Raw genomic sequence first — 27,868 nt, 5'->3', positions numbered from 1 at the left:
GATATTTTGCTGATATTTCCTTTTTTTTTTTTTTTTTCAAATTCACTATGAAGATCTCCATGTATGCTCTCACTTTTTCTAGTCTCCTAAGCAAAACCTCTAGTGCTAGAGTTGCCAGGTCAAAGGGTGTTTTGATACATATGGACCAGCTAATGTTCCCTTCTACCAAGAGGTGTTGAACAGAGTGCTGTGTAAGTTACAGTCCATCTAAATTGTTACATTTAATGAAATTCAATCAAAATTAAATAAAGTTTCTTGTCCCACTGCCTTCTCCCCATTTTAGCAAGAAAAATGAGGGTGAGTGCGACAAAATTAATGTCCTTGAAATCTGCCCAAGCCCCTGCCTAAAGAGGTCAGGATGGAGGAAGGACTGTGCAGAAAAGGCAATTTGACCTAAGCCTGCATGGAAATGAGACAAAACCCATTATTAACAATTCAAGTTTACTGAAATTTTGTCATTAGTAACCACTTTTAACACTTTGAAACAATTACAGTAAAACCCTACCTTAATGAATTAGGGTTCAAAATTTCCAATCTTACAAATTCAGTCATTGGATTAATAAAAAAAAAACAGTACATTTCAGCCTATAAAATACAAGCGAATGACTGGCTAAATATTACACTGTACACACTGAGGCTCGCTGGGGGATGGGAGCCATTCACAAATCTTGTCCAAATTTCTTTTATTGTGGATGGCAGAATTACATGATTTTTCTGTAGTTCAGTATTTCCTGAAACGAATCTTAAGGCTATTTCCAGGAGTCCTTTTGAGTATGTTGTTATGAATTTAAGGTAGGGAATTGACAAGAATTTTTAAATACTTGCCCTAATTATAGGATTTTTCTCCACTTTGTTTAGTAATTGCTGGGCACCCACTGCCAGTCAAGCAGTTCTACAAGGTAGAGACAGTGGTGAAAACTACCCCTGCCTACGTGGAGGTTACGCTGTAGCTGACATCAATATTGTTTATCCATCTTTATACTTTCATTAAAGTCCTATCCATAAGCTTTTATAAGCCCTTTCTTCTGGGTAGACTCCAATGAAATTTAAGAGTCTTCGATAGTATTCATCTTGAGAATTATGACATTCAAAACTCTGGTATAACCACCGACCATATTTATAAAACCAGTTTTCTGTCACGTGTGAAATCTGATGTTTATAAAGAATTCACCTCCTACCTGAGTCCTTAAAACAGCACTTCGTAGAGCTTCTTCCCTGTGATGATTCCTTAAAGCTTCTGAGTTCTGAAGGAACTTTCCACAATTACCAGCATAGACTTTCCAATGGAGACAAAGAAGTGAACTCTTAACTGAAGGCCACATCACACCTCACAGTTCTATAGATTCCCTCCAGTGTGGATTCTCTGATGATATACAAGGTGTGATCTCTGGCTGAAGCCCTTACAACACACATCACATATGTAAGGTCTCTCTCCAGTGTGGACCCTCTGGTGTGTGTGAAAATGTGAGGCCTGACTGAAGCCCTTCCCACACTGCTGACATGTATAGGGTTTCTCTCCTGTGTGGACCCTCTGATGGGCACTGAGCCCAGCACTCCAACTGAATTCTTTCCCACACTCCTCACATTTAAATGGTTTCTCACCGGTGTGAATTATCTGATGGACTTGAAGATTTGACCTCTGGCTGAAGGCCTTACCACAGGTATCACATTTGAATGGTTTCTCTCCAGTGTGGACCCTCTGATGGGCTTGAAGATGTGAGGCCTGACTGAATCGCTTCTGACACGCATCACATTTGAATGGTTTTTCCCCAGTGTGGACACTCTGATGAGCTTGAAGATTTGAGGCCTGACTGAAGCCCTTCCCACACTCTTCACATTTATAGGGTTTCTCTCCCGTGTGGACTCTCTGATGATTGTGAAGGTTCAAGCTCCAATTGAAGCGCTTCCCACACACCTCACATTTGTATGGTTTTTCTCCAGTGTGGACTCTCTGATGGGCTTGAAAATATGAACTCTGACTGAAGCCCTTCCCACACACATTACATCGAAATGGTTTCTCTCCTGTGTGAACCCTCTGATGGCTCTGGAAACTTGAAGCTGAACTAAAACCCTTCCCACACTCTTCACATTTATATGGTTTTTCTCCTGTGTGGACTCGTTGATGACTATGAAGATTAAAACTCAAACTAAAGCACTTACCACACTCGTCACATTTGTATGGTTTCTCTTCAGTGTGGACTCTCTGGTGGGTATGAAGATTTGAGCTACAACTAAAGCGTTTGCCACAATCTGCACATTTGTATGGTTTCTCTCCAGTGTGAATTCTTTCGTGGGCCTGAAGGTGGGATCTTTGAGTGAAGCCCTTTCCACATATCTCACATTTGTAAGGTTTCTCTCCAGTGTGGACTCTGCAATGAATATTAAGATCTGTGCTACGACTGAAGCCCTTCCCACAACTTTCACATCTGTAGGGCTTCTCTCCTGTGTGAATAGGCAAGTGAGCATAAAGATGTGAGGTCTGATTAAAGCTCTTACCACACTCATGGCACGAATAGGGTTTCTCCCCTGTGTGGACTCTCTGATGAGTCTGCAGGTTTGAGCTCTGACTGAAACCCTTGCCACACTCATGACACCAGTAGCGTTTTTTTCCTGCACGAACACTTGGTTGAACAGGGATGGTATCCTTCTCATTTGTACTGTATGTAAGGGCCTGCTTTCCCAAGTGTACCTGCCGATGAACTTGAAGACTGGCGCAGTCACTGAAGGCCTTTTCACATTCGTTACACTGGTAGGTGTTCTGTCCTGTGTGGATTATACTGAGCTGGGCAAGAGGTGACACCTTGGACATGTCTACACCACAGCCCTTGTGAGCTTCATCTCCTGTGTGGACTGGATCATCATGAGGGTGTGAAATACAACTGAAAATGTTAACACAGGGAGCAAATATACATAATTTGTTTTTCACTGGTGTCTGCTTACAACTTCGCTGGTAATTCTGTGTCTCGTTCAGATATATTTTACTCCAGGGATTCTGGGCTCTCCTAGCTGGAAAGTCTTGCTTTTCATTAATATTGGAATGACCCTCTAGGAGATTTAGTATACAGCTGTCTTCCACATGAGCCTGAATGGATATTTCGGTTCCCACCTGATGGGGGGAACTGTGTTCTTTACAGAGTTGAGAACTCTTTTCTTGAATATGTATCATGGAGTCTTGACTTTTGGTTAATTTACTCACAACATGTTTCTTGATTTGCCAGCATGAAAGCTCTCCCAATGAAAGGCACCTTACTCTGGCTCCATGAAGAGTGTCCATCTCATTTTCATTGCTGCCTCCTGGAAGGAACAAGAGAATAAAGAATTAAGGCCAAAGAGATTGACATTAGCAAGAAAGCGGTTAAGGAAGCTGCAAGCCCTTGTTCCCCCAGGAAACATTTAAAAAAAACAACAACTAGAGACAATAAATTTGTAAGAGTTCTGGAAAAGGATCGAAGGTCTACAGCAACCAAGAGAGCATCCAATCAAGAGCAAGCCATATTTACAAAGGTATGAAATTTGGGATCAGCCAAGACTGAGGGGATAAGGTCTTCTTGGGTCTGTGAGTGGTTCTTCCCATTCCCCACTATGTACAACTACTTTTAAATACCGCGTCATTTTTACTTTTGGTATGGTAGGGTCTGAAGGATGCAGCAGGCGACCTCCCAACTCCCTACCTTGACCTGGATACAGCAGAGTAGACTTTCTTTACAATATTGTAACCTGTCTTGGGGATGCCTGAGGAATCAGTTCTCTGCTTTGCCCGACTCAGAGACAGGATGGGGAAAGCAGCAGACACTCTTCATGGAAGCTACAGGGGACTACAGACTCACCAAAGCCTAAAGAAAGAGATTATGTGTGAAGGAATGGACTAGAACATCTAAAATAAAAAAAACCTAGGGTGGCACTTTTTGGGAGATGAAGAGATTTAAAAGCATCTGTGTAAGAGGGAATCGAGCAATCATACACACAGACCCAGGAAAGACATTAATTCAGAAAAAGACCTGAGAGGACCTTGAGCCCTCTCCCTGGGGCAGACACCTAGGTTCAGAACACACCCTGTACATGGATCGTCCTCGGGAAAAAGCCCGTCGGCAAAGACTGGAAGAGGGGGCTGTTTTCTCAAATGCCCTATTTTCAACAGAAATAATAAAAGTATAAAATAAACAGGAAGATGTGGCCTATTTAAAGGAAGAAAATAAAGTGACTGCAACAAACTACCCACGAAGAAACACAGGTATCAGAGTGTCTAAGACTCTAAAACAACTGTCATATACGGTCAAAGAGCTAAGCAGAGAGTGAGGTAAGCAAGATGGCGGGTACGCAGCCCCCGTCCCTGCTCCCACGGGAGCACCTAATCATTACCACAATGTGGAAAAAACTCACTTTGAAAACTTTTAAAACCAGTTGAGAAGCTGCAACAACCAAGAGAACATCTAACCAAAATAAGCTGAACTCAAAACTGTACAAAATTTCCTGGTGTTTCCACTCGCCTCAGCCAGGCTGGCACAGTGTGGGGTGGGTGGGAGGCCACTGCCCCATTCCTGGTTCCTCCCTCAGGATGGAAAGGAAAGAACAGAACTTGCTTATGGTTCTGGCTAGCCTGGGGCTGGTTTCTGTCTCACCTGAGTAAGTACTATGGGAACCGTGGCGTAATTAGTAATGGGGGTGTATGTAAAGCATAGGGAATCTAGTCAGTGATGTGGCAATAACTATATATAGTGCCAGGTGGGTACTAGATTGATGGGAGTGATCACGTCGTAAATTTTATAAATAGCTAGTCACTGTGTTGTACATCTGAAACTAATGTAATATTGTATGTCAACTGTAACTTAAAAATAAAACATTAAAAGAAAAGAATACCCAGTTAACATAGGTGCAAAAATCTTAACAAAGAGAAAAATCTTTGTTTCTAGAAACATAACAAAAAGGGTAGTACATAATGCATCAGTGGGGTTAATCCCAGGAATGTAAGGTTGGTTTAACATATGATCATTTAACATTAAATCATCAATGCCTTTTGCCACATTAACAATAAAAAGGAGAAAAATCTTACGATCATCTCAATAAATGCGGAATAAGCATTGACAAAGTACCATTCGTGATGAATAGGCATTGAATTACTAGGAAGAGAAAGGAACTCTACCCAGTAAGGACACCTGAAGAGGCCCTACCAGTAACACCATCCTCAGTGTTGAAAATATGAGCATTTCCTACCTGCATCAGGAAAAGGGAACAAGAGCCATGCAGACTGGAAAGGAAAGAAGTCAAACTATATTTACAGAGGTTATCATTCTACACACAGAAAATCTTTGGGAATATACAAAAGTGCTTCTAGAATAGGTGAATATAAGAAGGTTGCAGGCTACAAGGTTGACATACAAAAATCAACTGCAGTACTATATGGTAGAAGCAAATACTGAAAAATGAAATAAAAAAATAATTGTTTATATAGCATCAAAAAAAATAAAACACTTCTGAAAAATTAAAGATATATAATTCCTATACACTAAACACTATATTGTGATTTATAAGAAATACGTATTTGGTCTTCCTCCCTGGTTCCTGGCTCACAGCTCCCCAAACCCTTGAAATTTCCTAAGTGATAAGAACAATGGGAGCATCTTTTGTTATTTTGGTCTTTTAGCCTGGCTTCCTGAAATGGCTTCAGAGGCACAAAGGGGAAATGGGTGTCTTGTTATTCGTAAGTCCCTTTCAAGCACACCTGAGTTTTTCTTAAGAAGGTGCTTTGGGAAAGCACCTAGGGCTGGGGGCTCGTTGCCAGGGGAACCAACAGTGATTAGAGCAGGGGTGTCCAAACTTTTTTCAACGTTTTTCACCAAGGGCCATATGCGGTAAAATACACAAATAGCCAGGCCACTCACTCGAGGTGAAGTACGTATTGCCTCACGTGGTTTATTTAAGTAAACTAAATATATTTTTGGAATTTTCTGTGGGCCAATTAACAATGGATCACGGGCCGCAGTTGGCCCATGGGCCGCAGTTTGGACACCCCTGGATTAGAGGGTTTGGAACTTTCAGTCCCAACCCCTGAGGTCTGAGTAGGGAGAGGGGCTGGAGGCTGAATCACCAATGGCTGATGATTTGATCAGTCGTGCTTGTGTACAGAGCCTCCATAAAAACACAAGAGGGAATTCGGGGAGATTCTGGATTGGTGACCACGAGGAGGTGCAGGTGAAATCGGGCCCTAACACGGAAACCAGACCCTAAGAGGGTTGTTGTTCCTCCCCTTCCCACCCTGCAGTTTTAAGTGTCTTTCAGGAGATAACAGCAGCCTCCTCTGAGCCGGAGACCACCACACCAAGCCGGATCACACTGGTGCCAGAGGCTTGAGCAGGCGCAGTTAACAGCTAAATAACCCCAAAATGACCTCGAGAGCACAAGGGAACCCAAATGCATGGAACTCAAGTAGCAGAGATGCAACTTCTACCACCTGGAGCCCATTAAGCAGCACGGGGTCCACCAATAAGGAAGATCGTGTGCAGGGACCAAATCTGGACACACGACTGATAAACTCTGCCAGACTGGGATTTTGTTGTTCTTTCTCGCTCTTTCCATCCCTACCCTTAGATGGCTTAGATCCAACACTATCCAATCAGACCCCCTGAATTAGAACTAATAAATATGTATAACCTTTCCTTATCCTCACCTCTTAAAACTGATCCCAAGCCTTTGTTTGGGAAGACTAATTAGACCTTTTTCCCTGGTTTCCTCATTTGACTGTCTTGCCGAGAATAAATCTTTCTTGTCAAAAGCTGCTGCCTCAGACTTTTGGCTTCTCTGTAAATGGCAGGCAACACAGGGACAGTGGCAGCCCAGAGACCATGGAAGCTCCCCACCCCTTTCCACACAGCTTGCCATACGTATCTCTTCCATCTGGCTGTTCCTGAGTTACATCCTTTAATAGTAAACTATAATAATAATAGTTTATAATAATAATAAACTTTAATAATAAGGTAAAATGTTTTTCTGAGTTCTGTGAGCTGCTCTAGCACATTATAGGAACCTAAGGAGGTGGGTATAGGAACCTCACATCTATAGCCAGTTGGTCAAAAGCAAAAGTGACATCCTGGACTTAAGATTGATGTCTGAAGTGGGTTGGGGGGACCGCAAGGACTGAACCCTTAACCCGTAGGATCTGATGCTGCTTCCAGGTAGAGGGTGTCAGAATTGAGCTAAATTGTAGGGTGCCTAGTCAATGTCTGCTGACAATTGAACATTACATGAAGATCAATGGAAAAGAATAGAGAGCCCAGAAATAGACCCAAACATACTGGGGGTGCCAAAAAAAATGTATACACGACTTGTATTCATCTTTTGTTATCAGTATATAGAGAGTATTACAATATTAATACAGTTTTTTCCTTTCTTAAAGTGTGTATACATTTTTTTTGGCACCCTCTGTATAGGGCCAATTAATTTGAAAGAAATGCCAAGGTAATTCAATGTGGAACATTAGTCTTTTGAACAAATGAGAGCCGGAAAACTAGGTATCACTAGGAAAAAAAAAAAAAGCCTTAACCCTTACCTCACACCATACATCATACTCAAAATAGATCACAATTTAAACTATAAAACTTTTAGGGGAAAAGAAAAAACATAGGATAAATTCTTTGCAACCTTCAGGTTGGCAAAGATTTGTTAAGACACAAAAAGAATACACCATAAGAAAAAACTGATAGTTATCAGAGGGTAAGGGGGGGGGTGGTAGATGAGGGTAAACGGGGTCAAATATATGGTGATGGAAGGAGAACTGCCTCTGGGTGGTGAACACACAGTGTGATATATAGATGATGTATTACAGAATTGTACACTTGAAAGCTATGTGATTTTACTAACCATTGTCACCCCAATAAATTTTAATAAAAAGAAAAAAACTGATAAATTGTACTTCATTAAAAGACATTTGCTCTTAGAAAGACACCATTAAAAAAATGAAAAGGCAATACAGACTGGGATAAAATTCCTGCCAACTTATCTGTGTATATCCATAATAAAGAATCCTTCCAACTTAATATTAAGATAAACAAATCAATTTTTTTAAAAAGATCAAAGGTCTGAACTCAGGTACTACACAAAAGATACGCAAATGGCCAAGACAAACTTGAAAAGACAACCCTGAAACAATGTTTAAAATCACTAATCATCATTAAAACTACAACGAAGTACCATTTCACATCCAGTGGAATGGATAAAATTAAAGAGTGATGACCTAACTGAACTCACATACACTCCTGGGGGCAATGCAGGCTGGTACAGCTACTGTGAAACAGGTGGCCTGTCTCTTAGGTTAAACATGCATCCACCATGAGCCAGCCAATCCCACTCCTACATATTTTCCCAAGAGAAAAAAGAACCTGAATGTGAATTTTCATTGCAATTTTAGTCACAGTAGCTAAAAACTGGAAACAACCCAAAAGTCCTTTAAAATGGTGAAGAGACAGAGATGGTACAATCACACCAAGAAATACTACTCAGCAATGGAAAAAAACTCCTGAAACACACATCTCAAAAACAATGCAAAAAAAAAAAACCAGACACAAAAAATGGTGTATGATTCCATTTGTATAAACTTTATGAGGGAAAAGAGTGATAGCAAGCAGATCAGTGGTTGCCTGGGGGTGAGGGGAAAGGACAGTCAGTGGGTGTAAGTGAAATTGTTGGGGTGCTGGAAATGGTACTGTTTACATGGCTGATACATTTGTCAACTTATTAAACTGTATACTTAAAAATGGGTGAATCTGCGAAGAAACAGAAAGTAGAATAGTGGGTGCCAGGGAATCGTGAGAGAGGGAAGTAGGGAGTTGTGGTTTAACAGGTACAGAGAGATTCAGAGTTGTGAGATGAAAGAGTCCTGGAGACTGGCTGTACTGATAAAGTGAATGTACTCAACACACTGAACTGTCCACTGGAAATGGTTCAGAGGGTAAATTTTATATTATGTGGGGTGGGTTTTGTTGTTGTTGTTGTTACAATTTTTTTAAAGGGGTGTATTTCCCCAAGACTGTCAAGGTTATGAAAACCCAGGAAAGAATGAAAAACTGTCAGAGACCACAGGAGACTGAGGAGAGAATGAAAATTACATGCAGTGTGGTGCCCTGGATTGGGTTCTGGGACAAAAAGAGAATATTAATGGAAAACAAGGGAAATCCAAATAAAGTCTGGAGTTTTTCTTAATAGTAATAGTAATGTACCAGTGTGGATTTTATAGTTTTGAAAAATTTATCATGGTCATGTAAGGTGTTAACGATGGAGGAAAGCAGGGGAAGAGTTTAAGGGAATTCTTTAAAAGGGTGAATTTTACCATATGTAAATTGTTTCTCAATAAGGTTGATTAAAAAGCATTTCTGACTAGTGCACAGTCATTGCTTTCTTTTTTTAAAAACTTTTATTTATTTAAGTGCGTTTTTCCAGGACTCAACATCTCCAAGTCAAGCAGTTATCTCAATCTAGTTGTGGAGGGCGCAGCTCACAGGGGCCCATGTGGGGATCGAACCGGCAACCTTGTTGTTAAGAGCACTGCGCTCTGACCAACTGAGCTGACCGGCTGCCCCTAAATCATAATACCATTCTCCAATAAAAGGAGCCCGGGGTCCCTGGACAAGTGGCTGATTTTAAGGCTGGGCAAGAAAAATACAAGATGAGGCAGAGCATCACATAGTCAGAGGTAAGGAAATTCTCAAAAAAACCTAAGGATGGGGCGTGACGAAAACTGAAAGAGCTCCAGTCAAAGCAGCAACAATTTGACAGCAAAATAAACAATGCAAGACTGGATTATAACCCGAAATATAATATAAATACACGAATCCATACTAATCATAGACAGGTACTAAATGACAATAGGAGTTACTGTTACAGATACATAGTGATACGTCTATGGGTGACAGGACATACTCCAGCAAAAGCCAGTGGAAGGACAGATAAAACGGAAGTGGCAGAAGCTGATGACTACTGAGACGGTATGGATATACACTATATAGACCGTATTGTACTATCTTCATTCTTTTTGTATTGTCAATATTTCTAAAATAAAAAGGAGAAAAAGCAGATCATCGAGATTATGTATGTATGTGGAGGGAGAAGTGGAGAAGCAGAGAATTAACTTTTTTAAGCGTCATGCCAACTTTCAATAACAAAAAAGATGTGATGAGTGTTAAAACTAAACTCAACTGTAGGGTTACAAATGGTATCCCATGAAATCATTTTTATCACGTATGCCCCAGTTTGGTGGTTTATTACATGATTATCTTAATGAAGCACATACATAATTTTAGAACTAATTTTCTATGTTTTGTACATTTTTTAAATTCTCCCACTTTCATAGATGTCACACTTGTAGGAAAATGGCAAACTGGCAGCTCAGGTGTCCACAAAAATGTTCACAGGCCTAAATCGGGCTGTACTAAGAGCATACAGGCTCCAAGTCCTGACTCATCACAGAGAAGCTACGTGAGATTTTTCTAAGGCATTAAGTTTCCTCCTATAAAACGTAGATAATTACATCACCTAAAGAATCAATGCATAGAAACAGTTTCTTATAATACTTATGATAAATTAGTTAAGAGTATTACCAAATGTTGCAAATTACACTTGAACTTACTCAGAAATGCAAAAGGTTCAACATTTCAGTAATTTCTCCTCTTTTCCTACATAGGAATCTCCTTGTCTACACAGTTGTATCAGTGACTTCTATAAATGTCACATTTGAAATTTCTGCCAGAAAACTTCACCTAAGTCATATGATTGTTTAAGTATTGGAGGGAGGGACAAGGAGATTAGGATGGATGGCATAAGTGAGAGATGACGACCTGGCTGGAAATACAGATTCCACAAAAAACTAAAACCAAAACCAGAAAACAACCTGTTAAAACTATTAAGTGAATTCAGCAAAGTAGCAGCATACAATGTCAACACATGAAAATCAGTGGCATTTCTATACATAATGAACAATCTGAAAAGGAAATTAAGAAAACAATTCCATTTCCAATAGCATCCAAAATAATAAAATAGGAATATACCAAGGGGTGAAAGACTTGTACACCAAAAATATAAAACATTAATAAAAGAAATTAAGGAAGACGTTAAAAAAAATGGAACGATATCCCATGTTCTTGTTTGGAAGATTTAATATTGTTAAGATGCTGATGCTACCCAGAGGGGATCTACAGATTCAATGCAATCCCTACCAAAATCCCAACAACAGAGAAACAGAAAAGTTCATCCTTAAATTCATAGAAAACCCCAAGGGAACCCGAAGAATCAACACAATCTTGAAAAAGAAGAAAAGAGTTGGAGGACTCATTCCAATCTTACAACTTCCTATAAAGCTACTGTAATCAAAATAGTGTAGCACTGACATAAAGAAAGACATACATAGAGACCAGAATAGACCAGAGTCTAGAAATAAGCCATTGCCTATATGGTCAAATGATTTTTGACAAGGGTGCCAAAGCCATTCAGTGGGGAAAGGACTGTCTTTTCAACAAACGGTTCTGAGAAAACTGAATATCCACATGCAAAAAAATGAAGTTGGACCCTTCCTTATACTATATACAAAAACTACCTGAAAATGCATCAAAGACCTAAACATAAGAGCTGAAACTATAAACTCCTAAAAGGCAAGAGCTCCATGATATTGGATTTGACAATGATTTCTTAGATATGGTACAGGCAACAAAAGAGAAAACAAATATGACTTCATGAAAATGAGAAACTTCAGGGGCCGGCCCAGTGGCTCAGGCGGTTGGAGCTTCATGCTCCTAACACTGAAGGCTGCCGGTTCGATTCCCACATGGGCCAGTGGGCTCTCAACCACAAGGTTGCCAGTTCAACTCCTCGAGTCCCACAAGGGATGGAGGGCTCCGCTCCTGCAACTAAAATTGAACACGGCACCTTGAGCTGAGCTGCCCCTGAGCTCCCAGATGGCTCAGTTGTTGGAGCGTGTCCTCTCAACCACAAGGTTGCCGGTTCGACTCCCGCAAGGGATGGTGGGCTGTGCCACCAGTTCCAGTTGCAACTGGAAAACAGCAACTGGACCTGGAGCTGAGCTGCGCCTTCCACAACTAAGACTGAAAGAACAAAAACTTGACTTGGAAAAAAGGCCTGGAAGTACACACTGTTCCCCAATAAAGTCCTGTTCCCCTCCCCCAATAAAATCTTTAAAAAAAAAAAAAGACCTTATCAATAGAGTAAAAAGGCCACACATCAAATGAGAGGAAATACTTGCAAATCATATTATCTGATGTGGGATTAATATTCAGAATACACAGAAAACTCCTAACAACAAAAAACAAACACCCTGATTCAAAAATGAGCAAAAGACTTGAATAGACATTTCTCCAAAGATATACAAATGGTCAATAAGCCCATTAAAGATGGCCAACATCACTAATCACTAGAAAAATGCAAATCAAAACAATGAGATACGACTTCACATCCAACAGGATGGCTATTACAGAAAAAATGAGGAAATAACAAATATTGGTGAGGATGCGGCAAACCGGAACCCTTGTTCACTGCTGGTGGGAACATAAAATGGTACGGCTGCTGTGGAAAACAGTATGGCAGCTCCTCAAAAATTAAAAATAGAATTACCATCTGATGCAGCAATTCTACTCTGGATGTACACAAAAAAGGATGGAACAGATATTTGTACACCCATGTGACAGCAGCATTATTCACAATAACCAAAAGGAAATTAAAACAATTGCATTTACAATAGCATCAAAAAGAATCAAATATTAGGAATTAAGTATTAGGCAAACAACCCAAATGTCCATCAACGGACATAGAAAATGTGGAGTGTGCATATAGTGGAATATTATTCAGCCTTAAAAAAGCGGTTCTAACACATGCTACATCACGGATCCACCTTGAAAATACTCTAAGTGAAATAAACGAGACACAAAAGTAGAAATGCTACATGATTCCACTTATAGTGAGGTACATGGAATGGTCCAATTCATAGAGACAGAAAGTATAACAGTGGTGACTGGGGTGAGGGGAGAAACGGGTGTCATTGTTTAATGGCGACAGAGTCTGAGTTTGGGACACTGAAAAGTTCTGAAGATGAACAGTTGTGATGTTGGCACAACCATGTGAAAGGACTTAATGCCACTGAAGTGTGCACTTCAAACAGTAAAAATGATAAATTTTATGTTATGTGTATTTTACCACAATTACAGTATATGTTAATATTTCTGGTGCCCTAGTGCTGAGACACAAATTAATGCAAGTTAAGGATAGGCAGTGAAGGGGAAATGATGTTTTAAACAGAGTGGCCAGAGAAGGCCGTGGATGAAATGAGTTGAGCAGAGACAGGACTGAATAAGAAAGAGGGGTTGGAGGTTTATGGAAAAGCAGCATTTCAGCCAAAGAAAGTAAGACGTCCTGATGCAGAAGCATATTGTCATATGTGAGGAACAGGTGAGGCCGGCGGAGCCAAAGGGATGCAGAAATGACGGGAGAAAGCTGTGGAATGGTAAAGTTGGGTGAATGAGCAGACACCACACGGCTTTCCAGGCCCCTGAAGTACTTTGGGTTTTATTGAGGGAAATGGGAAGCCAGTGGAGGGCTTGAAAAGGAGGAGTGACCCGATGTGACAAGTTCCCAAAGTCCTTCTCAGACTGCTGTGTGGGGAAGAGAGCGCCCAGAAGAGGCAGAATAACGGACTGTTAAAACCTACAAAGTGTTTCCTGCAGTTCTCCCCCAAATGCCTACCTCTTTGGGTCTGGATCTCCATCATCCAGAGCTTTTCTTCCCTTTCCAGCTGAGATATCACATCTGGTTTGGAGGACTGATGCCCTGAGAAAAGATTACAAGTTAAGTGAAAACATTCACGGTAAAAACTACTAAACATGTGGGTTCCAATCCCATGATGCCAGGCTCTACCCACCTCTCCAAACATTACCCAAAGCAGTGTTTATCAAACACTTTGCTGCAACTCACTAAATTCGTGACCCACCAATGGCTCATGACCCACAAGTTTTAAAAGGATGTGTAAAATTAGGAGCCAGGTACAGCCACGCTCAACTGTTCACTTACAGTTAATTTACAAAATACAAATGTTTGCTTTGGAATAAAGACTAGAATTGTCTTTTCTCTGTGTTCCAAAGGGACTGGGAAACTGGTTTCTAAGGAGTCCTGATGCCTCGAAGTAGTAGGCAGAGCCCAGGGATGCTACCAAATGCCTAAAATGCACAGGACAGTCCCCACAACAAAGAATTATCTGCCCCCGAATGTCAAGAGTGCCAGGTTGAGAAACATTGCTCAAGGGGATGAAGCCACATTACACAGGGCGCCCGTCCTCACCCAGTGACAGCAGGTTCCTGAAGTTCTCCAGCATCACGTCTCGGTACAGCTTCCTCTGGGCGGAGTCCAGCAGCCCCAGCTCCTCCTCAGTGAAGACCACAGCCACGTCCTTAAACGTCACCGCCTCCTACAACACCAAACACAGGCACCCTCCATCTTACGACCAACGGCCACTGGGAGAGGGGCAGCGCTGAGAAAAGTGGAGGAGATATGCATGAAGCTGTTCCAGACTCTAGGGACTGAACAAGTCTCTTTAGTAGTGTTTCTCCTCTTCCCCTTCCAGTCACACCAAAAATGTTGGGGGTGGGGGGTAGGGGGAGGGAATGAAAAGAAAAATTAAAAAAAAACTTCGTACATGTAACATGGTGCCCTTTATATAGTTAAATAGTCTCCAGAACTGTCACCGTTAAACCATGGTATGTACACGTTTTACAATTAGACTGACAATGCCAAATTTTGTAAGAAATTCTGAGTGAATTTAGTCCTAACAGTACTTAATAGAGTCTATCTCCTTCTCTCACTGGGTGAGACCCCAGGTGAGGGGCAACGTTATGCTTGGAGTCCTTCACCCACCGCCATGCCAGGCATACACACCACGTGGCTTCAGGCTCCTGAATGGCAGTCTCATTTCTTCTGGGTCTCTCCATTTACCCTAACTGGACACTTGAAACTCCTGGCTCAGGTCACTGAAACTTTAGTGTGTAAAAAATAACATAAACGGAGCCTCTTCAAAGTGGAATCAGAGCTGCCATCCCAGAGGAACTGCCTTGCAAGCTTTATTCCTCAAACCTTTGAAATGTTAAAACTGGGAAAATAACCTTTGGATGGGCTTAAAGCAGCACTGTGTTGCAAACCATTTCCACAGCTAACAGGAACGCAGACAGGACGACTGCAGGACTGAAAATGAAGGTTCTTTAGAAGTAGCATCACTGTGTTTATCTGCACCTATAGAAATTCCTTCCTAAGCTTATTAACACCCACAGAAACACCTTCTGCCTTCTTTCTATTGATATAATTGTTCCGCTTCCCTCTCTCATGAATACCCCTCACCTTTGTCTCCTCATCAGAACACTATCTGGGTTTCTGCCTGAAGCACTGATTCCTGAATAGCTATTCTTTGGGCTCTGGAAAGCTATTGCCTCTCAGTTTGGTCTTTTATTTTTAGGTTAAGTGTCAGCTGGGGACTGAATGGACTTCAGCAGGGATCTGAAAGTTCACAAATCTGTGTGTTACAATGAAGACAAGACCATTTATATTGTCACAATTGTTTCAGAGTAAATGGCTGGCCAGTCCTGGGTGCTACTAGACCTAGGATGTACTTCTTTAAAATATACTAACACGTCGGTGAGTAAAACAGGTACTTAACTATCATACATCCATGGTTTAACTTAGAATTAAAGAATCTAGCTCTTCCCGTTTGAAAACAACTAAAATTATCTTCTCTGACTTCAGTACCAGCTGGATTGTTGCACCAAGCCATACTCGGGACATTCTTTCCACAAAATGTCAGGCACCACGTATAAGAAAACAACTGAATCCCTAGAACTTTAAGGAGAGAAAAATTTGTAGAATTCTCCTGTTTGGGGAGAAAGGTTATATGTAGAAAAACTCACTGCAAACATCTTTAAAGTGGTAAAATTCATAAACCACATAAATGAGGAGGAAGGGGGGAAGTATTAGGTATACTGTGGAAAATGATGTGGCCATTTAAGTTGTAGGTGATATAAAATTAAACTTAAAAACCCAAAATGGTACTTAAACTATGATTCAGTATACATGTAAATGCAAATGATAAGGAATGTGGGAAAATGAAAACAGCTAATTTGTAAACGTGTTTATAAGGTGGGAGTTTTTATTTTATTTTTTATTTTAAAAAATATCTGATTTTCACAGTATTTGGAAATATGCAAAAAGCAAGAGCCTGGCATACAACAATATGTGAAGTGCCTTTGGTTCCATTTTCCCCCTACTGAGCAGGAGAAAAATGTGACCAACCTTTGAAAAATGAGAGATGTCACTTTAAGAAACAAAGACCCAACTTACCTGGAACTTGGTCATTTTTCTCCTCCTCCTTTGGGGGAAAAGCAGAATTCTGGGAAGGCCAAGCTGGGGAAGGGAAAGTCATCATGAGAGAGATGCTAGGGATGCTGCTCGTCCACATGACACTCCACGGGGACACGACGGGGTGACCCTTTCTCTAGGCAGAGGCAGTGGCAACAAAGCTTAACGAGAAACAGGCTGGAGTCCAGCGTCCCCTGGGCCTCCTCAACCAGCTGCCATTATTCATGAACAACCCTTAAAACAGCCCTAACCTAAGTGCTTCTTGTAGCTTCAAGAATATTCCTGAGCCTGGTATCAGTGGAAATGAGAGGCAAGCATACAGGCAGTATAACTTAATGGGGCCAAATGCCTGAAATTACGGCATTTCTACGTATTACTTTCTATTATACTCACTAACAGCATAAATCTTGAGCAAGTTATTAATCTGAACATCATTCCAGTCACCTGACAATGGGGATAATATTGATGCCCGTATTCCCAATTTCCTGTAGCTAAAGACAAGCAGTGGTATTATGCTTTATGAAACTGTCCTTGCGAAAGTGCTTTCCAGAAAATGAATCTTTTAAGAAACCCAGAATTCAAAGATGATTGTTCTGTCCCATGAGTTATCCTTAGAAAAGTCTAATACTGACTGGCTGTTCTGTTGGTCATGATCGTTAAATTGCCAGATTCTTCCCCCCAAGAGGTGTAACCACTTGCAAATGATATTAAGCTGGAAAAGCCTTAACAAAGTTCCTTCTCTCATATGCAACTTAAATAATGACTAATAAAAACCTAAGCATGAGAAATCCCGTTGCATTTAAATCAACAATACGGGGCTGTTACACAACCATGCACACCTGTTAAGACCTCACTACACGTGTAGTCAGGCACTCCGCAAAGCCGAGATCACGACAGTTTCTCTGTCCGGGATAAACCCCAGAGGACTTTCCCCAGGATCCAGCTGAAGATCACTCTCCAGGAGTCGGGGTGCAGCCCCACGTCAGGCAGTGATCAGCGAGCAGAGAGCGACCCCATCCCGGGTTCGCGGGAGCTTGCAAATAACGGCTCCTTTCGGATTATTGTAACAAAATGTATGGTAACAGCCAACATTTTACTATGCACTGGGCACTGTGGTAAGCTTTTTTATATATAACTTCATTTAATTATCACAAGAACACCAATGGTAAAGAACTAACCCTCTTTAGTCAAGAGAAACTGAGGCCAAGAGCGATCAAGTAACTCTGCGAGAAAGAGGCAGAGCTGGCTGGTGGGTCCTGGATCGGAGCATTGGGGGAGTGGAGGGATCGGGAGACCCTGAAACTCGAAGTACCAGGCAAGCCCGCCCTGACGCGAGAGGCTCAGCGGAGCGGATGCGTACAGCCGCCGCCTCCATGTCAGCCCTCTACCGCTGGCCGTGGCTTCCCTTACCCAAGAGGAAGGACAGGGTCACTGCTCACCCAACGCCAAGGCCAAGAAGGCTCGGAGGAATCGTCAGGACGTGGGGTTAACTCACCTCACTGCGAGCAATCTCCGCCCGACCTCGCCTTCCCGGGAGCGGAAGTGCCTGCGACTATATACGGTTCCTGGACTACACTTCCCAGAATCCCCAAGGGAAAGAGCCTCAGATTTCACGCACTCCTGTACTACATTTCCCAAGATGCAGCTCGCAGGACAGCACTTGCAATTCTCTTGCTTGTGTTTTGACTACAGAGGAGGGTTCGGTTTGAGTTCTCTGCCGTTGTAACTGTCAGATTCCTTTTGGCGTTATTCATTTCTTAAAGCTTATGAGAAAATAATTGTGAATTTTTGAAAATGAATCTGTATAAGAAAGAAAAGTGAAGCTTGCACTATGAAATTAAGCTTAAATCCAAAAGTTTTGGGACTGGCCTGGTGGCTCAGGCGGTTGGAGCACCATGCTCCTATGGCAACAGTTGGAGTCCCACATGGACCAGTGAGCTGCGCCCTCTACAGCTAAGATTGTGAAGGATAGCTCTCCCTGGAGCTGGGCTTCCTTGAGAAGCTGGAGGTTGGCTGCTGTGTGCTGCCATGAGTGGTCGGCAGCCAATATGAGTGGCTGGCAGCTGGCGAGAGCTGCCATGAGCTGCTGTGAGCTGCTGTGAGCTGCCGACTGGCGACTGGCCACAGACTGCCTGGGGGGGTGGGGGGGGTGGCGCAAGGCTCATAATACAAGCATGGGCCAGAGAGCTGTGTCCTACACAACTAGACTGAGAAACAAGGGCTTGAACGTCGGGGCAGGGAAGTGGAAGAAAGGTGGGGGGGAACCCAAATGTTGTAGGGGAAGTAAAGGGTATGGGAAACGTTAAAAATGATTTAGGCTGCCTAACACAGAACTTAAGGAACATAAGATCTCAAACGTTTCAAATGCTGGCTCCCCAAATACCACCAATATAACTTGCTAATAAGACAAAAACGGAGTTTATTGCTTATCGCAGTAAAGGGAGAACACCACCTCGACAGAGCTTTGACACCTTGACAGCAGGGTGTCAGAACCAGGAAGGCAAGTTTGAAATTGATTGAGAATTGGAAGTTTGATGGGTCCTGGAAAAACACACTGTTCCCCAATATTCCCCAATTGAAAAACAAATCACTTGACTACATATATGTGGGTCTATTTCTAGACTCCATTATTCTATTGTTCTATGCTTCTATCCTTTCACCAATACCACACTATCTTGATTACAGTAGCTTTATAGTAAATCTTGAGATCAGATAGTGTAAGTCTTCCAACATTGTTTTTCATTTTTTTATATTTTTACACATTCTCGTTTCTTTGCTTTTTGTGTAGATTTTAGAAATATCTTGTCAATTTCTGCAAAAATGTCCACTGAGATATTGATGGCACTATATTGCATCTCATCCATATGTACTCTCTGATGAGAAAGAAGATCTGAGTTACAACTGAAGCCCTTACCACATTGTTCGCATTTATAGGGCCTCCCTTCTGTGTGGACTCTGAGATGTACATGAAGATCTGAATTCACTGAATCCCTTCCCACACTCCTCACATTTGTACGGTTTTTCTCCAGTGTGGACTCTCTGGTGGGCTTGAAGGTATGAACTCCGACTGAATCCTTTATCACACTCCTCACATTTGTAAGGCTTCTCTCCTGTGTGCACTCTCTGATGGACATTAAGAACTGATCTATGACTGAAGCCTTTACCACAAGCATTGCATTTGTACCGCTTCTCTTCAGTGTGGACTCTCTGATGATCTTTAAGTTTTGAACTCCAATTGAAGCCATTCCCACACTCCTCACACTTGTATGGTTTCTCTTCAGTGTGGACTCTCTGATGATCTTTAAGTTTTGAACTCCAGTTGAAGCCATTCCCACATTCCTTATAAGATTTCTCTCCCATGCGAATTTTCTGATGGCCTTGAAGATATGAATTTTGGTTGAAGCTGTCACCACATACATGTTTATATGGTTGTTCCCTAGTGTGGACTATCGGAAGGTTCTGAAAGTGTGAGGCCAGATTGAAGCCATTACCACCGTTCTCAGAATTATAGGGAATCTCTCCCATGTGAACTCTACGCTGAACGTTAAGATTTGAGCTGCAAATGAAACCCTTCTCACACTCCACATCTGTGTATAGTTTCTCTTTTGTGTGGATTTTCTGATGGACTTGAAGACAAGAACTCGGGTTAAAGACATTCCTATTCTCCTCATATTCATGGGGTTCCTCCCCAGGACAAACCCTAAAAATACTATTAAGATCTAAGGCTTTCTCATATATGCTGCATCTATAGGGCATCTCTCCTGTGTGAACCCTCTGATGAATTTGAAGATTAAAGCTCCAACTGAATCCCTTCCCACACTCCTCACATTTGAATGGTTTTTCTCCAGTGTGGACTCTCTGATGAGACTGCAGATGTGAACTCTCCAAAACACAATCATCTCCTCCATGAACACTTTGATGAATATGAACTGAACTACAACTACAGTCCTTTCCACGTGGACTGTATGTACGGGGCTCCGCTTCTAAGTGTAACTGCTGATAAACTTCAGAGCTAAAGTCATCACTGAAGGCTTTTCTGAACTCATTACAGGGGTAGGACTTTTGCCCTCTTTGCATTAAGTCTTCATTAAGCAATGAAATCTTTATGATGTCTTCTCCACAGTCATGGCAGCTGTAGTTTTTTTCTGTTTTGTGTACTCCCAGATTATGATTGTGATGTGAGCTCCAACTGACGCTGTCACACTTACAGAAATTATTTTTCATGGAAATTTGCTGACATCTACACTGATGATTATGTGACTCTATCAGATACATTTTCCTCCAAGAATTCTGGGCTCGCCAAGGTGAAAATTCTTCATTTTTTGTGTAATTGGAACCATCCCTTATATGAGTCAATATATAGTTCCCATCTTCAGAAATCTGAATTGGTATTCCTGTCCAAACCTGGCATGGGGAATCACCTTGTTTTTGCAACTTAGAAATAGTATCCCCTTGAAAATTTTTCATGGAATCTTGACACCTGGTTAACGTGCCTTGTTGACAGGTCTGCCAGGAGGAAAGCTCTTTGGGGGAAAGGTAGCTCAATCCCACTTCTTGAGTCCTCTCCATATTATGTTGATTCTTGGTTCCTATAAGGATAGAGATAATTTAGACTTGTGCACAAGTGAATGCTTTTATTTAGAGATTTCAAGATGTTGCATTTAGGTCGTGACATGAAACATCAATGAACTAAAGGAAAATTCATGTTACTACCTCTAAGAATACTTAGAAATAGCTCTTCTTTGGCTACATCAGGAATATAAGTGGAATCCATACAATTGAGGTTATCTATATGCTTCAAAATCAGGGCTTTGCAAAAATGTGGACAGGAAACATGGTGGGCCCATTCAAACAGCCTAGTAAAACCATACACATATTATCATGGGTTTATGGCGAGTTGCCTGGAGATCCCAAAGAGAAAATAGAAGGGGATAGTCTCAAATTGGAAAGAATATATTTTCAAGTGAACAAATGCTTTTTGTTCTGGTAACTTTTTCTTTTTTCTCTGGCAGATGGGCATGGTAATGTTTTTGTTTGTTTGTTTTTGTTTTGTTTTGCCTGGAACAGGGCACATCTGTTCTGTTAGGAATTTAGCGTGGGGTGTTGAATTCACCTGGTCAAGGAATAGCTTGGAATTGGATTCTGTTGTTTCAATACTTATCTTCAATACACTTCAAAATTTTCTAATATTACCTAGGTGCTTAGCATGAGGGCTAGAATGCTGGAGGATTTTTCTCAGTGTTCTTACTCCAACCCAGATTTTGGCACCTGTGCCACAGAATTCTCTGTCCATTTTCTTGCTATTTTCCCAATGTAAACTGTTATTGCCCGTCACCAGGAGCAAGCTAGCCTATTTAAGGGAACCAGCGTTGTTCTTTATTGTCTTGGTTTAGTCTCAGTTTTGAGTGGGGACTGGAGAGGTCAGAGATCTTATGTATTTTGGGGAGCTAGGACTACATAACACGAAAAATGAGATGGCAGCGCTCTTCCCCCAGCTGTGAACAAAAAAGCAGGTGAAACTGCCATCTTGTCAACAATCTGAAGAGTTCACACAAAGGATAGAGATGAGTGAATTAAAGTAATATAAAGCCCCCGTGACCGACCCAGACCCAAGTCTTACTCTGCCTGTATCTTTTCATTTATATGAACTGAGAAATGTTTTTGGTTTAAGCAACTCTAAGTTACATTTTCTGTTACAACTAAAAGCATCCTAACTGATAACACCACCACGAGCTCTCATGATTTTCCCTTGGAAATGATGATAGCAAAGAAATGCAACAGAAGCCCCGGATTTCTGATGATACGGTGCATCCCGGACCAGCACCTTGGAAGCCAGGTCAAGCCAGGGCCTTGGTCACCCCATTCATCCAATGGGGGAAATCTGACAGAAAGACTGTGAGGCACCAATTGATAATACTACTGAATTGCACTAAGACGTTCCAGGCTGCACAGACTTTGAGACCTAAAGAAATTTCACAGAAAGATAAAGTTGCTGACACCTAATTTATCTGTGTCAAAACTCCAGAGAATTTTGAAAATTAACTTCAGGGGATTTATTTATTAATTTTGGCCATAATGTCATCTAATGAAATTGAGCAATCACAGCATGAGTTCCTAACTTCAAGGCATAACATCTCAGTAGTTTATTACTTTGGTAAAATAGGTCAATGTTAATTGTCAATTTTTAAAATGAAGTACAAAAAAGACTAAGCCAAAATTCTGCTTGCCAGAGAAAACCACTGTATACGTGGTGAGTAATCTTCCATACATAATCTGTGAAGCATGTATTTGAACATGTATGTATACAGACTTAAATTAACTGGGTACTATGAAGGTACAATCCACGTTTTCACTAAACACTATGCATGATCCTTTTCCACACTTTCTGGAGTTCCATATTATAGAAACAGAGAAATCTACCCAAAGTCCTATTTATTTCTAGTTTAAAAAATTACCTTCATTGTACACCTCCTTTCTGGTTTATCATAAATTATTACTCTATGATTTCCAGGTGGGTACGCACATTCTACATTTTGACATAAATTATATGACTCGTCTCTAACAAGCTTGTATTTTTTTACACCCACCAAAAAAATACATTGTTCTTGAAGATAGAGACTACCAAGGAAAAGGCAGTCCAATCCTCATAATCAATGTTTCATAAAATATTTAGAAAAATTCACGATTTTTCCTTTCCTCATGTGAGTGGGAGAAGTATGGGGACGGAGAACGACAAAATTAAAGTCCTCCAAACTCGTCACAGGTCCTGCCTAAGGAGGTCTGAAGAGGACAAAGGTTATAACTCTTAGAAATCAGTCAGAGTAAAAGGACTTTGATGGAAACAGAGAGACTAAAAAACAAAGTATTTTAATTTTGACATTTATTAAGAAAGTATTTTTCATTAGTAACCATTTCTGACACTTTCCAAATATTACAGTAAAACTCTGCCTTCACACACAGGCAGGAGTAAAAATTCAACTATGTAAAATGCAGTGTTCCATTTTAAAGGTTAACCAGAAACATTGTTTATCAGTTTGCACTGTCATTTCAAGCACACACACCCACACCCCTACCTCCTAGTTCTAACCCGAGACCAAGAAACAAAAACACTAGCAATGACAATACCTAACATCCAGACTTTGGTGTTAAATACCATATATAAATTATATGGAGAGAGAAAGAACACGAGCATAAATGATAAAGCAAAGGGGTAAAATGATATCACAGGTGAATCTAGGTAAAAGCTATATGGGTGTGCTTGTTCTATATTTTTACTTTTGTAAATGTTAACTTGGAAGTTACTTACAGATACATTGTTAAAGCAAAAAACCAAAATACCTCTGGAAAAAATCAAGTTAATAAACAGTTATGGGCACCCTGAGAAAAGCTAAAGCAACTCACTAAGCTGATTTCATGACAAACCAATGGGGCAGGACCACAATATACAGCTCAAGGACATTTATAGTTCAAAGGATAGATTTTTGGCAGCACAATAACATCAGAAACATCATGTCTTTATTACACAGGGATTATTCGGAGTCTCAGGCACCCAAGCTCAGAGAATGATTTCAGGAATCCCAGAGCTTCAAACAACTGAGCACCCAAACGCACCCCCGAAGGCTGACATTGAGTTGAGAGGGTGCCTGTCCTCACCCAGTGACAGCAGGTTCCTGAAGTTCTCCAGCATCACGTCTCGGTACAGCTTCCTCTGGGCGGAGTCCAGCAGCCCCAGCTCCTCCTCCGTGAAGACCACAGCCACGTCCTTGAACGTCACTGCCTCCTACAACACCAAACACGCAGACTATGTTTATGGAAGAGGAGCAACACTGAGAAAGTGTAAAGGATGGGAAACTGGTCTGGCTTCTGAGGAGCCCGAGTCACATTTAAGTAGCTGCCTTCTGCTTGCTTCCCACACTGCTAACTCCATCCCGCAAAAGGGCTGCAAGGAATCCTTGCACCTTACATTGCCACCTTTTGTTAGCACGCTTATAGGTAAGTCCCTGGAACTCTGTTGCACCATTGGCTGCTAATATTTTAAATTTTGTTAATAATGCCATTTGCTACAGAAGAGGTTTAGTTGTGACCGTGTGTGAGGGAGTCTGTTTTCCCTCTTTTACACACACACACCACTTATTTAATCTGCCAAACTCACAGACTGTCAGTCACCCTTACTGTCCAAGTGTGGAGCCCGTCCTCTGAGGCCCATCTGGAGTGTCTGCATGAATGGGATTGTGGTACGGGCACAGCTCTGGAGCCTGACTGCCCGTGTTCACGTTGGAATGCTACATGACCTTGGACAAGTTCCTCATCCGCTCCTGATTTGCATACTGCTACCTATACCTTAGGGTGCTGGTAATAAAATGAGTGACTATAGGTAAAACACTTAGGAGCTGTCCCTGGCATGTAGTAAACACCCAATAAATATTAGCTATTATTGTGACTATTATCATCATCAGTCATCCCATTTCAGGGCTGCACAGTAATTCAAGGAATTAATGATCTAGAAGATAATGAGACTGATCCAAATAACGCTGCTCACTTAGTTTTAGATTATCTATTATAAACAATGCTGCAAAAAAGTCCCTTCACAGAGAACTTAGTGCCTGGAATTCTGTTGATTAACTCCTTAAAATAAATAAATAAATAAATAAATAAATAAATAAATAAATAAATAAATAAATAAATAATAAAATAAAACGTTACTTAAAAAAAAAGGTTACCACAGTTCACTGAAATATTAGATGACAAAAATTAAGTGTTATTATTTCAAGTGAAAATAAAAACTGAAAATTGTATCAATTATTGCAAGTATGGTTAGGAATGCACATAAAAAAGGACCATTGGAAAACATAGGTGATTTGTAAGCAGGTAATAACGTGGGTTTTTTCATTTTTTAAATTGCTATTCTCTTTTATACTTATTATTTGTGAAATACAATAAAAAAATAAAAACTAAAAGGAAATGTTAAAAATGAAACAAAAAACATCTCATATAAATGGTATTAAATGTCTGCTGTCATTCTTTATACTTGCCAAGGAAGAGAAAAAATGGTCCACTTACTGAGAAATGACATTGTACGTTGAGTGACAGAAAAAAAAATCCAACTCACCTGGAACTTGGTCATTTTCTCCTTTTCCTAGGGACAGGCAGGGACCTGAGAAGGCAGAACAAGGTAATAAGAAAGAAGCTATGAGAGAAAGGGAATATCTTTGTGCAAACTGGAAAAAGGTGTCCCTTCCCCCAGGCAGACGCTGCCACACACATCTTAGCAGGTAAGAGTGTGGGCTGGGTTCCAGCTACCACTAGGCTATGCAAGAAGGATGTCCACGTGCATGGGCCAGCCTCCACACACAGCCTCCAGCTATCCTCACACACCTCGTGGCTCCTAAGGTGTTCATTTGCATCCTGGGAAAGGACAGGCAGTGAATGTGCTGGTTAAAAGTGGACTCTGGTTACACTTTGTTTCAAAATCTGACATTGCTACATATTTCCTGTACATTTGCTATATATTGGCACTGCTATTACATACGTTTAACCATGGTGAAGTTAATTAACCCCTCTCGGCTTCATTTCTGTGATCCACTATTAGGATAATAGCACCAACATTGTAAGATTGTTGCTAGGATTATATGAGTAGTGGAAAACTGCTGTAGCTGCAGGCATGTCTTCTATTGTATCTTGCAAATGAGTCTTACAAGACATCTCGGTGGGGGGGACTCTTGCTACTTACTTATAATTTGTGCCTGGGTCATAACATGTTTAGACATTGAGACCACTCTTCTGAAAGGTTTAATGGTTGGTGAATATTCTTCCTGAAGCCAGAGGAGGCTCAAAAGGTACACCCCTCTTCCCACATGGACATAATGAAAGGTTAAAGAAGCCCGAGATGCTACTGTATTTCTCATCTGTGTAAAGCGCTGGCTAGTGCACAACCCTTGGCAGGATTTGGAGACCAGGAGTTCAATTTCTTGGGTTCTTCCTCAAGGTTGTTCAGTTCTCAACATTTACCGTTATTTATTTACTGTTCCCAAGCAACTTCAAAAATCACCTGTGGAAGAGAAAGAACTCAAGAAAGGGCTAATCCTGGGCTATGAATGAGGCAGTCTTTTAGCACCATGGTAGAGAGGTTTTCTGCTTCTCCAGTAGCGTACCCACCCCCTCCCACGTCCCTGCACACAAGGCCACCGCTGTGGAGTCCGCAGAATGTATGCATAACCACGGAGAACAAGTAGTAACTTGGCCGCATAATTAACAGTGAGTTTTCTTTCACTTACCCAACATTAATGGAACACCTCTAAAAGGGATCAAAAAATACGGTGAATGTTTAAATTTTAAAAAATTTATTACAGTAAAAGACACATTGCCATTAATTCCCTTTAAAATACTCCCCCTCGCTTTGAACATACTTATTCATCTTGCCACGTTCTGAAGCAGTTCTGAAAGTCCTCTTTCTGACTGTCTTTAGTTGTGCTGTCGTGGCTGCTTCGATATCCTGAATCGATTCAAAACATTTACCTTTCATGGTCATTTTGACTTTGGGGAAGAGCCAGAAGTTGCACGGTGCCAGATTCAGTGAATAAGGTAGGTGAGGACACACCATAATGTTTTTATTTGACAGAAATTGCTGTACCAGAAGCAATGTGTGACACAGAGCCTTTCTATTGTGATCAAAACATACGGTGAATGCTGCTGCTGAGTGCCATCCAATGGAAAGGCAGGGATCTTCAATATGGGAAGTGGCACGTCGAACCTTAGTAACAGTGTGTGTGTGACAAGTTTCAACTTGTTTGGTACAGTCAGTCGGATGCGAGCCATGATTGAGAAAAGGTGTGTTTTAAAGTGTGCTGTAAACCACCCTCCATCATAACGCCCCGTGTCACACATCGCTTCTGGTAAGACAATTTCAATCAAATAAAAATATTATGATGTGTCCTCATCCACCTTATTCACCGGATCTGGCACCGAGCGACTTCTGGCTCTTCCCCAAAGTCAAAATGATTCAGGACATCGAGGCAGCCACGACTGTTCAACTAAAGACACTCATAAAAGAAGACTTCCAGAACTGCTTCAGAAAGTGGCAAAAATGTTGGGATAAGTGTGTTCAAGGAGAGGGGGAGAATTTTGAGGGGGATTAATGGATTAATGGGAAGGTGTCTTTTACTGTAATACATTTTTTAAAATTTAAACATTCACCATATTTTTTTATCATACCGCATAGTTAAGGTTAACATATAAAGTTAAGTTATAATTGCAGCAACTATTAACACTGTGATGTTTGATATTCTAATTAAGCCATAAAGAAATTAAAATTATCAAAGGAAATAGTTGAGAAATAGTCTGAGACCTATTGATAGGAATGGGAAGTTTTTTTGTTTAGTGCCAGATAATTTTACCCTAAAGGAAGCAGAATTAGAGAGGAGAAATGTTTAGGGACTGTCTTGGAAAACATCTATCTCAGCTCCTCCTCCTTTTCACTGTGGGG

The 27,868-nt window shown here is 41.1% G+C and overlaps 2 protein-coding genes and 1 long non-coding RNA gene across 7 annotated transcripts in view; 1 reads left to right on the top strand and 2 right to left on the bottom strand.

The window, feature by feature from the left end:
• LOC141566997 (uncharacterized) overlaps nt 1-10,060 on the top strand; it is a 66,339-nt gene extending 56,279 nt beyond the window's left edge. For 2 of the 3 annotated variants that reach the window (XR_012490027.1, XR_012490025.1), the window contains exon 5: nt 3,219-10,060. This is a non-coding gene — a long non-coding RNA (uncharacterized LOC141566997). The remainder of the gene's footprint in view (nt 1-3,218) is intronic. The other variant, XR_012490026.1, reaches the window with a different exon arrangement.
• Nucleotides 425-17,959, bottom strand: ZNF235 (zinc finger protein 235). Of its 3 annotated transcripts, XM_074314185.1 has the most exons (6): nt 17,882-17,913; nt 17,226-17,436; nt 16,369-16,431; nt 14,326-14,452; nt 13,735-13,818; nt 425-3,294 (listed from the first exon to the last, which is right to left on the bottom strand). In XM_074314185.1, the coding sequence occupies exons 3-6, from the start codon at nt 16,381-16,383 to the stop codon at nt 1,337-1,339; spliced, it is 2,184 nt and encodes a 727-aa protein (XP_074170286.1). In that variant the 5' UTR covers nt 16,384-16,431; nt 17,226-17,436; nt 17,882-17,913; the 3' UTR covers nt 425-1,336. The 3 variants fall into 3 exon arrangements, with proteins under 3 accessions (XP_074170286.1, XP_019612109.2, XP_074170287.1); XM_019756550.2 differs by lacking the exon at nt 17,226-17,436 and having other exon boundaries at nt 17,882-17,959; XM_074314186.1 differs by lacking the exons at nt 16,369-16,431; nt 17,226-17,436; nt 17,882-17,913 and having other exon boundaries at nt 13,735-13,810; nt 14,326-14,441.
• LOC141567000 (zinc finger protein 112-like) lies at nt 16,464-26,467 on the bottom strand. The gene is given in 7 exon segments (XM_074315881.1): nt 16,464-16,522; nt 17,565-17,791; nt 17,882-18,072; nt 19,164-19,368; nt 19,370-20,982; nt 23,975-24,166; nt 25,496-26,467. Coding segments are annotated over 7 exon segments (2,502 nt in total). The 5' UTR covers nt 25,511-26,467.
• Between the last annotated feature and the right edge of the window lie 1,401 nt (nt 26,468-27,868).

Source organism: Rhinolophus sinicus, linkage group LG11 (genome assembly GCF_036562045.2).
Source record: "Rhinolophus sinicus isolate RSC01 linkage group LG11, ASM3656204v1, whole genome shotgun sequence".
Lineage (NCBI taxonomy): Eukaryota > Metazoa > Chordata > Mammalia > Chiroptera > Rhinolophidae > Rhinolophus > Rhinolophus sinicus.
Note: the sequence above shows the minus strand (reverse complement) of the source record. Positions and strands in the feature narration are given on the sequence as shown.

Excerpts from the sequence above, each read along its gene's own strand:
- ZNF235 (XM_019756550.2), bottom strand. Across the intron at positions 13,819-14,325 it reads CAGGAACCTGCTGTCACTGG|GGCATCAGTCCTCCAAACCA; the intron begins GTGAGGACGGGC and ends ATCTTTTCTCAG. Across the intron at positions 3,295-13,734 it reads GGAGATCCAGACCCAAAGAG|GAGGCAGCAATGAAAATGAG; the intron begins GTAGGCATTTGG and ends TGTTCCTTCCAG.